Genomic DNA, 15,363 nt, shown 5'->3' with positions numbered 1-15,363 from the left:
TTTCCCAGATTATTTTATACATTAGCCACCCTTTTTATCGCTTTGTCTACAGCAGGTAAGTCTATGTCTTGTCCGTGTCATACCAACATTTTCAAAACAAATCTATTTTAAGCTGGCCATACAATGTTAGATAAAAAAAAAACTGGAAATGAATTGTCCAAAATTTGCATAGCATTTGTCCAACTTTAGAGATGGTACTTAGTTCATACTGTCAAGGACAGCAGACCCTTTTAAGGGGCCATGCCTTTTAACAAGGACTTTCAGTTATAATATTTGTCCAGTAAAATATCAAACATTGTTTATTTAACTTCTGATTTTTGGATGGAGAGTGATGTGACAGTCTATGTGGGAATATTTTTATTACCTTTGCAGCTCCAATACGATTTTGACTTCTCTTATGGTATAATTTACTGTTCACATTCACATATGAGAATCAATAGCATCCTCTGAGGTAGTCAGAGGAGCTTTTAAAGGTCTATATCCTTACAACAGAACTTAAAAAAAAAAATCCTGCTAGGCTCTGAGGAAGGGGGTGCACCCCGAAACACGTTAGCTGTACCCGTGTTCTGTGCATGTCCATGCACTGTGTTTATGGCCTTTTGTCAGTGACATTTTGTGAGTACCCACTTTTATACAAAATGTCTTCTTATTAAATTCTCTCCTGTAATGCACTAGGTGTGGGAACCTTCCATTTCTGTTTTTCTTGTAGTTCCTTTTGGATTACCCCATCTGAGGAAGGCAGCATCCACCTAGTTTTAGGATACCATATATACCTTTCACACCATCATTTTATCTGACACCTGTTACTCAACACCTCGGAAGACCTATTAGTGCTGGAAGTGACTGTGTTTTTTGAAATTCTGCATACATCAACTAAAAGTAAATCATTTTGGGTGACATTACATGTTTGCCCCTTTATGTGTCATACATCTTCTGGCCTTTCAGTTAATATTCATAGGAATGATCTAAGCCCAAAAAAGTAATACAATTAATAAGTTTGTCCTAATGCATGGGCCACTTTTTGCATTACAGTATGGTGGTCATGAACTATAGCGCCAATATTCAAATTATTGTTTTTTGAGGAGCAGTGATTTTAATAATGCTTAAACAATAAAAATTAAATATTACTTTAAATATCTTGCCGGGGGGGGGGGGGGGGTCCCCTTAGTCTGCCTATAACATGGCACATCTGTGCGATATCTAGAACAGTGCCGCAGCAAAATTACATTCCTAAAGGAAAAAATTTAATTTAAATTCGCTCGCAGCTGTAATGTATTGCTGGCTCCCGATTTTAAGGGGAACTGTTTGGAATCTTCTCTTGTGATCAGTCAAAACTCCAGATGTATTGAGAAGCAGACAATTTATTTCTGATGTGGCCCACAAAAGGGAGACATGCTTACAGGACAAAAGCTGCAGTAAAGTCTCACAAAAGAATATCTCCCCCCTCCTTATTCCCTACAAGAACACCACCTCTATGCTTCTATTGGCTGAGGAAACATAAATAACGTGTCTGGTACACGATGGCACTTTATTTTGGTATTCAGGTTTCCTGTACAATCTTAGGCTATCATATATAGTCAAACCTAATCACCCTACAACTTACTATGGAGTTAGTTAAGACAAAACGATACAGCAAGTTAATACAATAATGTGCTCAGAAGTAAGTTTTAAAAATCAGTCTCAGGAATATTGTTTTTCTAATAGTCACATAATAAACATTTCAAACTTTTTTAACATTCCCTCCTCTTTGTGTGACTATTTTATCTCAACACACTTCGATGATGGTCCCTGTGTTATACACTTTCGGAGTGTATGTCATTAAGTTGAGCTTCAATGTCCACATAGGTCTCCTCAGAGGTAGAGAGGGTTTGATGCATTGTTCTTGAGACTGCAGTTTCAATCAGTTTTTGTAAAAGCCCTCGAATACAGGGAATGCAGCAGCATCCGCAAGTGACCAAAACAGCTAAAGCCACAGCGATTGAGATCAAACATGTGATAAATCCAGTCCATTTACCGAACCATCCTTCAAGCCAGGTTGTGAATGAATCATTAATACCTGAGTTTTCCGCCAATTCATTCGATAGCGCAGTCAGTCCTTCCAAGGCTCTGGTCACTGTCCCTCCAGGAGCTGTATTGTTAGGGATAAAGGTGCAACACATGCTACCAAACATTTTGCATACCCTCCTCTTTCAGCTAGGACCATATCTAAAGCCAATTCGGTTCTACCAGGCCATTAGAGATGTGGGGGCCAACTGTTCTGCTAGGCCCTTCACAGCATCCCTAGTATAGTTTACAAATCGTTGTTATAATATATATATAATTAATCCAGTCAACATTTTTATTTATAGTCACCCACCAGAGAAGAGACTCAAACCCAGCTGTCACCTGATTCCTGGCTTTAAACTCATCCGGCACCCCGCGAGGAACCACAATCTCATCTATGTAGATCTGAGAGTCAAATGACCCCATGGGAGAGGTGTCCCTCCGATACTGTCGGCGACTTAGTCCACGGGTATTCTGACAGGATTCTCAGGGGCATAGCCAGCTGGACCATAGCGCAATCCCCTCGGGCATTGGCCGGTAGTCTAGCTCGCAGTTTCTTATCCCCACACATCCACCAGACATCAGCTCTCTGAATGTCATGTCCAACCCAGTCACCGTTATCCATGTTAATCCTCTCCACACAGTAGTCATCAGGTAGTGACCCAAGATCCACCGCGCTACGGTTCCCTGGGAGTGCAAAACAAGTAAAGTTGCCCAGATAAGCGGTAACCGCTGGAGGTATCTGAGGTCTCTGTACTGGGGGAAACAACAAACTCAATGTGTGACAAATAGAATTTGTTTCAAGTTTATAGCTCTTATTATACAATTGCAACATACATTTTAAACCTTCTGGATCTGTATTGTGATCTAGAGGAAAAGGAACTGTTGCTAAATGTGGTCTGGCTCCTGCACAAACTAAACAGTTTTCCCTTTTTAGAGTTTTAACCGTATATCTCAACCATTCTAACCACTAATTTTTTTCTTGGTAGCCCGTCTCCAAAGCTATGGCATCTTCTATTGTTAGGTTAATGAATCTTATAGTTTTACTCAGAACTTCTATTTTAGTATGGCCTTCTTCTTTCCCTTCTGAGTCTACTTTTTCCTGTTGTCTAGTTTTATTAGGTGGTAATACCTCAAGGAAAAATGTTCCTGAGGGGTCAGTTCCTGACACCCATACTCCCATGGAATACAACTGCTGATCTTCCTTCCTCTGCTCCTTTAATGTTATTAATAGTTGGTTACAGTTCTTACTATTTGTGCAGGGGGAGTTGACCGCTTTTGTGATTATGAGTCTCTCCTTTATTCCACTCTTTTTAGCCCCTGGTGGATTTTACCCCCAATCTTGATGCGCTGTGGTACACATGGCCTAATCCCATGCTTGACTGCTTCCTGCCCTATTCCAGAGCCAGCAGATATATTTATCTGCCCATAGAAGTCCTCTAGCCCCAGTAGTATCCCCACAATCTGCAATCTGACAGAAGTCTACCAGTATATGCTAGTTATTCCCTCTATAAAGTTTTAGATTCAATGCTTTCCTGTTCTTTCCTAATCCAAAGGTTCCTCTGTTCTTCCATAACGTATAACCCCTCTTATGGATGCCTCTCCTAGAGTCACCAGTAACCCAAGGATAATTACTGTCCCTTTCATCCTAACCAGCTACAGAGTTCCAACGGATAGGATAGGGGAGTTGGAAGGGGAGGGAGACTTCACCGGTTTGAGACAAGTCCCACCTTGTGTGAGACCTCCCTTTGTAGCCGGATTTTCTGAACCTCTTGTAGCCATCTGGCCCTATTCTGCCTGTAAAACCTTTTTGTAATGGGACTGGTGAATCCAGGTAGACCTCTCTGCAATCCTTATCGCAGTAGGGGTAGTTAAGAGGACTTTGAAAAGACCATCCCACCTTGGGGAGTACCACTGCTTTTTTCTTATTACTTTTTATTGAGACCCAATCTCCCACATGCACCTTTTCATCTTCTTAAATTTGACTTTCTAGACCAGAACCAAAATCATTAGTACGTCTTTGTATTAACAACCTAGACATGTATTCTGCTGGTGTGTGCTCAGTAGGTGTTTAATTTGATTGTAAGGGTATCTTATATGGCCTTATCATTCCAAATGGGCTTAAAGCTTCTTTTGAGGGTGTGATATACACACTGGTCACAGCTACTAGTAGGCAACACATTCAATTATTTTTACCTGTTTCTTCCATAGCTTTTCTCAGTTTGCTTTTTAGAATGCCATTATGTCTTTCTACCAATCCAGCTGATTGGGGATGATAGGCACAATCGTATTTCCCTTTAATTCTCATCACTTCTGTCAAATGTTGTATAGTTTTAATTACAAAATGAGGTCCATTATAATTGTCTGTGCATCTGCACTTCCTGTCGGGAATATCTCCACCCATTTGGTCAGGGTGCCTGGTTACCAAACAATATTTCTTCCTTTCACATTTGTCTAATTCAATAAAATCCATGCTAATGTGTTGGAATGGATATTGCTGTATGGGGAACTTCCCTTTCTGTGGTCTTATGTCTCCTTGAGCATTGTATCTTGAACATATAATGCACTGACAGCAAAAAAGTTTTTTTTAGTAGTTAGTGAAGCCATAGACTGTACATACCTTAAATAAACATCTCAGTCATCCCCCTGTTTGACACATGAGTTACTCCATGTGTCAATACTGCTGCATATCAGTAAGGACTGTATGATCTATCTCTATGGATTTCTCGTTCTGTCGTCATTTTATGTGTTTCTTGTGCCGCTATTTTGGCAGCTTCATCTGCCCTTTTATTTCCTTTTGAGATGGGGTCTGTATATATTGTGTGTGCTTGACATTTGCAGATTGCAAGCTTTTTTGGTAACTGTATTGCATCTAGGAGTTCTAAAATGAAGTCCGTGTGTGAAATTGGTTTACCACTGGAGGTGACATCCCCCTGTTTTTCCATTGTTGTGCAAAAACATGTACTGTTGAAAAGGCATATTGACTGTCAGTGTATATGGTTACGGATTTTCCTTCTGATAGTATGCATGCTCTTGTCAGTGCTACAAGTTTTGCAACGTGTGCTAAATAATATTTTGGTAGTGGCCCAGCTTCCAAAATCTCATCCTGTGTCACTACTACATATCCAGCTGCATTTGTGCCATCTGGATTTTCGTTACTAGAACCATCAACAAAAAGTGTCATGTCAGGGTTAGATAACGGTATATCTTTCAGATCACTTTGTGGCAGTACCTTTTCAGTGATGGCAGCAGCGCAGTCATGTTTTATGACCATCAGTAGGATGTGGTAGTAGTGTGGATGGGTTTTAATGTAGTACACCTCTGTATTAAGTGAGGGTGTGTCAAGAGTATTGTCATACAGGAAAGGTGTTGTGCTGGGCTCAAATGTGATATATTTTGTTGTAACAGGATAACAGACACTGCATGTGGTACCTTTCATAGTTAGTGTTATGGATTGTTTAATACTTTGATTAAATTACTATTTTCTATTATGTCAAGATATATGCTGAATCTCCTTACTCAAAATGCTTCACCTAGAGACCCCCCTCCCATCGGAAAGAGTCCAGGAGTCCACAAGCCATCAGCAGAAAACCTGGATGAAACTGGCCAAACGACCCCTTAAATAAGGGTCCTCCAATCTCTGCTTAACAGTACAGAATACACCTGAGATGATGCTTTGCAAACAAATTTGATTTAGACCAGGTGCAGATAACTCGGCCAGACCTTTATCTAGGATCCAAAACAGTTAGTAAGGTTCTACTAAGGGGTGTAATGTAATGTAAGGGGGTACAATGTACCCCTACCCATTCACATGGGGGGCAGGATCTGGGGGCTTTCAGATTCTGATAAGCCCCCTGCCCTCAGACCCCAACAACCAATGGTCAGGGTTGTCAGAAAGAGGCCCTTGTTGAGGGTATGTGGCCTGATACGGTTCAAGATGGGGGGCATGCGCCAGTCCCTCCCTATCCTGACCTCCAGGCCGCATGCTCAGATAAGGGTCTGGTATCGATTTTGGGGGGGGTACCCTACACCAATTTTTTTTTAATTTGTAGTTGAGTTCCCCTTAAAATCCACACCAGACCCAGAAGGGTCTGGTATGATTTTTGGAGGGAACCCCACACTAAATTTTTTGTAAACAATAGTTTTTGGGGTATTTCGTTCTTAATTTGGTGCTTAGAGAGAATTCACTTTTAGTTGACATATTTCATGGCTTACCTAGTCCACAAAATAATTAGTAAAGCCCTAAATTTCAGTTTTGGAGAAGGTTTTTTACACTTTCTACTCAAGGACTTGCACAACCAAATACTTTTGTATGCAACTGAATTTAATACAGATTTGAAGGGATATTAATTGTTTGCACTTATCAAATATGTATTTTGGGTCTGCAAAAATCAAACTTAAAGCAAAAAACAATCAACTTTTTAATTCAACTTTCATATAAAAATGTGGTACATTAATGGCCAAAAAAAAATATTAGAGTCTATATGAGGGTATGACACTAAAAATTAGACACATTAAACAAATCAAATTGGAAAAGCAGGGATACAAATCAAGCTAAGAAGCATGACTAACCTTTTTTTGTGATCAAAAGTTGGTATTTGATAGGCAATAAAGGGGTCTGTTTGAGATTTTTTTTCTAGTCCTATAGTTTTTTTTGTAGAAAAACTATAAAGTTTATCAGACATTTAAACAGAAAAAATAACAAGCTAGTAAGCCTGATTAAGCGATGGAAAGCTAGAGTGGATCTCTCAGCAGCATTAGGCTCCCTTCCTAAGGCCTCATGCACACGAGACGCAGTTAAACGCGCGTTCAGATGCAGTTGGACAGTTTTTTCAACTGCCCCTGAACTCATTCAATGTTATCCTATGTGTCCATGCACACAGTCTCGTTTTTTTCCGTTTTTATGCAGTTGCGTTTAATCTCGTTTTTCCAGAAGCAAAAAAATGCATTCAGAAGCAAAAATTTCCACGTTTCAGACGCAAAACGCGGCAAAACGCGGTAAAACGCCACTACCGCGTTTAGCCGCATTTGCGTTTATATGCGTTTTTAAAGGTGACCTTTTTTTTACATTAAAAATCTCAAAAATTATTGCAAATGATGAAAAACCATTAGAAAAATATTTTAAACAATTGCAATTGCAAGTGGACAATCCACAACTTGTGGCAAGTGACATGGCAGGTGGCAAGTGACGTGGCAAGTGGACAATCCACAACTTGTGGCAAGTGACATGGCAGGTGGCAAGTGATGTGGCAAGTGGACTTGCCACAACTTGTGGCAAGTGACGTGGCAGGTGAAGTGGCAAATGATGTGGAAAGTGGACAGTCCACAACTTGTGGCAGGTGACGTGGCAAGTGACCTGGCAGGTGACGCGGCAAGTGACCTGGCAGGTGACGTGGCAAGTGGAAAATCAACAACTTGTGGCAGGTGACTGGCATGTGACGTGGCAAGTGGACAATCCATAACTTGTGGCAGGTGACGTGGCAAGTGGACAATCCACTTGTGGCAGGGGACGTGGCAAGTGACGTGGCAAGTGGACAATCCACTTGTGGCAGGGGATGTGGCAAGTGACGTGGCTAGTGGACAATCCACAACTTGTGTCAGGTGACGTGGCAAGTGGACAATCCACAACTTGTGGCAGGTGATGTGGCAAGTGGACAATCCACTTGTGGCAGGTGACGTGGCAGGGGACGTGGCAAGGGACATGGCAAGTGGACAATCCACAACTTGTGGCAGGTGACGTGGAAGGTGACGTGGAAAAAGATGTGGCAAGTGGACAATCCACAACTTGTGGCAGGTGATGTGGCTGGTGACGTGGCAAGTGGACAATCCACATCTTGTGGCAGGTGACGTGGCAGGTGACGTGGAAAGTGGTGTGGCAAGTGGACAATCCACAACTTGTGGCAGGTGATGTGGCTGGTGACGTGGCAAGTGGACAATCCACAACTTGTGGCAGGTGGCATGGCAGGTGACATGGAAAGTGGACAATCCACATCTTGTGGCAAGTGACGTGGCAGGTGATGTGGCAAGTGACGTGGCAAGTAGACAATCCACAACTTGTGGCAGGTGATGTGGCAAGTGACGTGGCAGGTGATGTGGCAAGTCACGTGGCAAGTGGACAATCCACAACTTGTGGCAGGTGATGTGGCTGGTGACGTGGCAAGTGGACAATCCACAACTTGTGGCAGGTGGCATGGCAGGTGACGTGGAAAGTGGACAATCCACATCTTGTGGCAAGTGACGTGGCAGGTGATGTGGCAAGTGACGTGGCAAGTAGACAATCCACAACTTGTGGCAGGTGATGTGGCTGGTGACGTGGCAAGTGGACAATCCACAGCTTGTGGCAGGTGGCATGGCAGATGACGTGGAAAGTGGACAATCCACATCTCGTGGCAAGTGACGTGGCAGGTGATGTGGCAAGTGACGTGGCAAGTGGACAATCCACAACTTGTGGCAGGTGATGTGGCAAGTGATGTGGCAGGTGATGTGACAAGTGGACAATCCACATCTTGTGGCAAGTGATGTGGCAGCTGACGTGGCAAGTGACATGGCAAGTGGACAATCCAAAACTTGTGGCAGGTGACGTGGCAGGTGACGTGGCAAGTGGACAATCCACAGCTTGTGGCAAGTGACATGGCAGGTGGCAAGTGATGTGGCAAGTGGACAATCCACAACTTGTGGCAAGTGACGTGGCAGGTGATGTGGCAAGTGACGTGGCAAGTGGACAATCCACTACTTGTGGCAGGTGATGTGGCAGATGACGTGGAAAGTGGACAATCCACATCTCGTGGCAAGTGATGTGGCAGGTGATGTGGCAGGTGATGTGGCAAGTCACGTGGCAAGTGGACAATCCACAACTTGTGGCAGGTGGCATGGCAGGTGACATGGAAAGTGGACAATCCACATCTTGTGGCAAGTGACGTGGCAGGTGATGTGGCAAGTGACGTGGCAAGTGGACAATCCACAACTTGTGGCAGGTGATGTGGCAAGTGACGTGGCAGGTGATGTGGACAATCCCCAACTTGTGGCAGGTGACGTGGCAAGTGGACAATCCACAACTTGTGGCAGGTGATGTGGCAGGTGACGTGGCAAGTGGACAATCCACAACTTGTGGCAGGTGATGTGGCAAGTGACGTGGCAAGTGGACAATCCACTACTTGTGGCAGGTGATGTGGCTGGTGACGTGGCAAGTGGACAATCCACAACTTGTGGCAGGTGGCATGGCAGATGACGTGGAAAGTGGACAATCCACATCTCGTGGCAAGTGACGTGGCAGGTGATGTGGCAAGTGACGTGGCAAGTGGACAATCCACAACTTGTGGCAGGTGACGTGGCAGGTGATGTGGCAAGTGGACAATCCCCAACTTGTGGCAAGTGATGTGGCAAGTGGACAATCCAAAACTTGTGGCAGGTGACGTGGCCGGTGACGTGGCAGGTGACGTGGCAGTTGATGTGGCAAGTGACGTGGCAAGTAGACAATCCACAACTTGTGGCAGGTGATGTGGCAAGTGACGTGGCAGGTGATGTGGCAAGTCACGTGGCAAGTGGACAATCCACTACTTGTGGCAGGTGATGTGGCTGGTGACGTGGCAAGTGGACAATCCACAACTTGTGGCAGGTGGCATGGCAGGTGACGTGGAAAGTGGACAATCCACATCTTGTGGCAAGTGACGTGGTAGGCGATGTGGCAAGTGACGTGGCAAGTGGACAATCCACAACTTGTGGCAGGTGACGTGGCAGGTGATGTGGCAAGTGGACAATCCCCAATTTGTGGCAAGTGACGTGGCAAGTGACGTGGCAAGTGGACAATCCAAAACTTGTGGCAGGTGATGTGGCAAGTCACGTGGCAAGTGGACAATCCACAACTTGTGGCAGGTGACGTGGCAGTTGGACAATCCACAACTTGTGGCAGATGACGTGGCAAGTGACGTGGCAAGTGGACAATCCACAACTTGTGGCAGGTGCCGTGGCAAGTGACACGCTAAATACAAGTACACTGCAGCTCTCACAGCTGCTGCTACTCACTCTGGTCTCACAAAATTGCTGAAATAGTTAATAATACTGTTTTTTTGAGCTGGGGAGGGTCTATGATGTTAGCTTAACTAAACGCTTCTAGACACAAACGCGGTAAAACGCGGTAAAACGCCGCTAAATCGCGGTAAAAATCGCGGCAAAACGCGCGTTTCTAAACGCCGGTTTCAACATGTGTCCAGCAGTGTTTGCATCTGCGTCTCGTGTGCATGAAGCCTTAGAAAGAAAATGTCTATTTTAAACCCTATTGAATCCCTGAAGTAAGTAATGTTGCCTAATAATGTCGATCCCAACTTAAATGGTTCATTAAAGTGTTTGTTACCCCAACACTTCATATTCCTGATATGTGCTTACTATACCATGTACTTGTATGAGAAAGTATCCTGTTCTCTTTATGTGAAATCCCTGGTGTTCTTGCTAGTCCCTCTGCTTTCCTATTATAAACACACTAAGCAGGAGAGCACACTGTGGTCAGTTTTCTAACTATGCTGGGAAATCAGTGTGTAGCGCACTCATTAAAGCTCTGTAATTTTAGAATGTCTTAAAGGACAACTTCATGTCCCAATTCTTAGTATCCAGAGTAGATTTCCTGAGTAGAAAGAATGCATTGCTAGATTTATTAATTACGAACAATCCAAGTCTGATCTCAGATGTGGCAAATCGGGACAACTTGGGATCTAGCGATCACAGGATGATCACATTTCGCATAAATCATAAGAAAAGGAGGCATGAGGGTAGCACAAGAACTCTAAATTTCAAATGGGCAAACTTTTCTGAACTGCGTTCAATACTACAAGACATCAATTGGAACCATATCCTAGGAAACAAGAAAAATGGGAATGCTTTAGGAACATATTATACAATGGTATCGCACATTGCATTCCAATGGGCAATAAATATAGAAGAGCAAAGGTTAAACTAGGAGACTAAATCGTAACGTAAAAGTCTTATTTAAAGAGAAAAAAATGGCCTTGAAAAAATAAAGCGGTTGGGGCATTGTCAGCATTCCAACACTACAAGGAATGCAATAAGAAATGTAAGAACGCAATCCGGGTGGAAAAAATAACTCTCTCCCACAATTGGTGATATCAGCGGGGAGTATGCTTGATGCTTTTTAAAAGACTCTTGGATATGTATCTTAGTGAACACAATATACAGGGATATGAGAAATGATTATCGACACTGACACACGTACACCAACACAGGTTGAACTGGATGGACTATTGTCTTTATTCAACCTTACCTACCTACTATGTACTCTCCTCCATTGATCAGACTTGTCCTGACATGCCCCCACTGCCCAGCCATTCACTGGAAAGCTCAGTGTGCTGCTGCTTTCCCCCCCCCCCCCCCCCAGCTGTCAGAGAATGACTATCAGATGTTTGGCTAATATAAATGTGCACGCATGAAGAATGGCTAATAGAAATGTGCATGTGTGCAGAATTCTCAGCAGGATGGTGACTAGGCACGCACATACACATAGGAATGTGCACGGGCACACAAGCACGTGGGTGCTAGATGGACTATTTAAAGCAGGCTCCTGCTCATGCTCCAGTGTCTAACGTCTGGGTACCTTGCTGCCCGCCTAGTGCTGACCTCAGCTATCTCTGTGACCATGCCACTTTTTCTGGCTCTGATCTCACATCTGGTTCAAGTGTCTATTCGGCTGCCATCTGTATCAGCTCTGCTCATAACAGCAAGTTCCTGTTTCAAGCCTGCTAGGAGCTCTGACATGCCTCGCATCTGAACCCACAGCCTGTGTTGAGTGCCCCTTTAACTTTGGTTGGATCAGCTACCATTCCTGACCTGATGTTCTGCCAGCCTGCTAGGGTCAGTATCTCCTGCTGCAAGCACTCCTATCAACACCTGCCTCCACTCGTGTTCCTTCTGTTCTTTGGTACCCTCTTTTCCAGCTTCAGTGGGACCTGGTCTGGAGATATAAGAGAGGCCAATCTCGTCAGGTTCGGTTGAGACTGATTACTGGGGACTGCTGGCTGTTGGGAGACACCTGCTGGTGAACACTGATATTGCAACCTTCTGCTCTAGGAAGCACAATGCCACCGGCAGATCAACCAGGTCCTGATACCAAAGTTACTTAGAACAGAGTTCTGTACCTCTAGACTGGAATCAACTCATAAATTAGCAAAGTATGCAATAAACAGTGCATATAATCTATAACTGCAGTATGAATAATAATACTATAACTAGTCTAGAGTGCAATCTAAGAAAATGGCTAGGATATGGTGCAATTGAGAGATCTCTCAGCAATAGGCAAAGTCTCTGTGTAGCAGCTATAATGCTGTGTTCACATGATCAGACATTCCGACGACAAAATCCCATGTATTTTTTCTGACGGATGTTGGCTCAAACTTGTCTTGCATACACACAGTCGTACAAAGTTGTCGGAATTTCCGAACATCAAGAACGTGGTGACTAGGGATGAGCTTCGTGTTCGAGTCGAACATACGTTCGACTTGAACATCGGCTGTTCGCCGAATTCCGAACGTTATGGGCCGTTCGCACCAAATTCGTGTGGTGTTCACGGCTCACAATGCACTGCTATGGCGCAGTGCATTGCTGGCTCATGATTGGCCAAGCATGCACTGTGACCCCGCATGCTTGGCCAATCACAGCGCCGGCAGCGAGGAGAGCCATGATTGGCCACAGGCAGGATGCCTGTGGCCAATCATAGCTCAGGCTGTGTAGTACACGCCCCACACTATATAAGGCCGCCAGTGCGGCGGCCTTGTGTAGTGTGTTGGCTAGTGATGGACGAACTTCCGACAGGACGTTTCGCAAACGCGGCCGATAGTTTGCGAACCGGAACGTTCGCGGCGGGCCCCATTGACTTCAATGGGAGGCTAACTTCGCAAACCTACAGGTCAAATTTGCAGCCACAAAATAATTAATAGCTGTGCAAACATAGTCCCACCACATGGCCAATGACATAACACATGTAGGAGGTGAATCTGGGATCGACAACTACAAGCATTCTTTTTTTTCATATGGGAAATTGTTGTGACAATTCAGGACTGTGGAGCGCATGAAGGCAATGGAGGAGAGGGAAGGTCAGGGACCAGGGTAGGCAAAGAAGAGGGTGCAGGAGATGATCACCAGCAGCGTGACATACAGCAATGACACCTGCACCGTGATAGAGAGCACTGACATCAGCAGCGTGACATACAGCAATGACACCTGCACCGTGATAGAGTCATCTGACAACAGCACCGTGATAGAGAGCACTGACATCAGCAGCGTGACATAAAGCACTAACACCAGCACCGTGATATACAGCACTGACAGCAGCACCGTGATAGAGAGCACTGACATCAGCAGCGTGACATAAAGCACTAACACCAGCACCGTGATATACAGCACTGACAGCAGCAGCGTGACATACAGCAATGACACCTGCACCGTGATATACAGCACTGACAGCAGCACCGTGATAGAGAGCACTGACATCAGCAGCGTGACATAAAGCACTAACACCAGCACCGTGATATACAGCACTGACAGCAGCAGCGTGACATACAGCAATGACACCTGCACCGTGATATACAGCACTGACAGCAGCACCGTGATAGAGAGCACTGACATCAGCAGCGTGACATAAAGCACTAACACCAGCACCGTGATTTACAGCACTGACAGCAGCACCGTGATAGAGAGCACTGACATCAGCAGAGTGATATACATCACTGACACCTGCACCGTAAGCAGCCACAGGAGGAAGTCAGCATAGCACAGGGATGGTGGGAGCCCCTCATAATGAGCATAGCACAGGGATAGTGGGAGCCCCTCATAATGAGCATAGCACAGGGATGGTGGGAGCCCCTCATAATAAGCAGCCCCAGGAGGAAGTCAGCACAGCACAGGGATGGTGGGAGCCCCTCATAATAAGCAGCCCCAGGAGGAAGTCAGCATAGCACAGGGATGGTGGGAGGCTGGGCGCCCCTCATAATAAGCAGCCCCAGGAGGAAGTCAGCACAGCACAGGGATGGTGGGAGCCCCTCATAATGAGCATAGCACAGGGATGGTGGGAGCTCCTCATAATATGCACAGCAGAGGTACAGCCCCAGGAGGATGTCAGCACAGCACAGCACAGGGATGGTGGCAGCCCCTCATAATAAGCAGCCCCAGTAGAAATATGACACTGCTCAACCTCTTCAAAGAGGAGGGTACGGGCATATAGTACGGTGTGCTTTTTTTGGACAAGGAAGTGAGCCAAATCAAGAAAGAAGGTCTGTGTGCTCGATTAAAAAAATTGTTTATAGACATATACATGGTCTTCTGGTCACATGTGTTGAATTCCTCCGAGATCCATGCCTCATTCATTTTTAGAAATGTGAGGTAGTTAACACTGTCATGAGCTAGGCGAGTACGCTTATCAGTCACGATCCCCCCCTGCTGCGCTGAACGTCCTTTCGGACAGGACACTGGACGAGGGGCAAGCCAACAGTTCCATTGAAAATTGGGCAAGCTCTGGCCAGAGGTCAAGCCTGCCCACCCAGTAGTCCAGGGGTTCATCACTCCTCAGAGCGTCCACATCGGCCGTTAACCCGATGTAGTCGGACACCTGACGGTCTAGGCGTTCCCTGATGCTGGATCCGGATGACACCTGTCGATGGGTCGGCTGAAAGAATGACCTCATATCCGAAGTCACCAACACATCTTCAAACCGGCCTCTTCTTGCAGGCGCTGTTGGATTGGTACCCGCATCTCCTTCTCTGGGAGTGGGAATTGCTCCTCTGCCAGCGCACGCAAAAGCAGAATGCAGCATTTCTCGAAGCAAGGCCTGGAAGTGCTCTATTCTGCCAGCCCTCTGTGAAGGCGGTAACATTTCCGCCATTTTGTGTTTGTACTGGGGGTCTAAGTACGTTGCCACCCAGTACTGGTCCTTGACCCTTATGCTTTTTATACGGTGGTCCCTATTAAAACACTGGAGCATGAAGGCCCCCATTTGCACTAAACTGGAAGCGGTGTGGTGGCCTGGCTCCTGCTCATCATCCAGGATAATGTCGTCCTCTTCATTCTCCTCTCCCCATCCACGCACAACAACAGGGGTCCCAGAAAGGTTTAAAGCACACTCTTCTTGCTCCTCCTCATCCGCCCCGGCACCATCCTCCTCTGACTCCTCTTTAGACTCCTGTTGTTGACTTGTCTCAGATAGAGTAGCCCCCCCTGGGAATTCATCCAGCATTGCGACTTCCTCATCTTCCCGCTCCTGCTCCTCCACAGCTTGATCAATGACACGAGGCAATGCACGCTCCATAAAGAAGGCATAAGGTA

At 45.4% G+C, this 15,363-nt stretch overlaps 1 protein-coding gene across 6 annotated transcripts in view; it reads left to right on the top strand.

Moving 5' to 3' along the window:
• The window catches only part of SLC43A3 (solute carrier family 43 member 3), a 757,299-nt gene that overhangs the window by 226,814 nt on the left and 515,122 nt on the right, over window positions 1-15,363 (top strand). For all 6 annotated transcript variants that reach the window (XM_077493191.1, XM_077493188.1, XM_077493193.1 and 3 more), the window contains one exon: window positions 9-55. In XM_077493191.1, the coding sequence (XP_077349317.1) occupies window positions 9-55 (47 nt within the window). The remainder of the gene's footprint in view (window positions 1-8; window positions 56-15,363) is intronic.

Source organism: Lithobates pipiens, unplaced genomic scaffold (assembly GCF_037356315.1).
Source record: "Lithobates pipiens isolate NorthernLeopardFrog02 unplaced genomic scaffold, aLitPip1_a1.2 Scaffold_19, whole genome shotgun sequence".
Classification (NCBI taxonomy): domain Eukaryota; kingdom Metazoa; phylum Chordata; class Amphibia; order Anura; family Ranidae; genus Lithobates; species Lithobates pipiens.
This window is presented reverse-complemented; position numbering and strand designations above follow the sequence as displayed.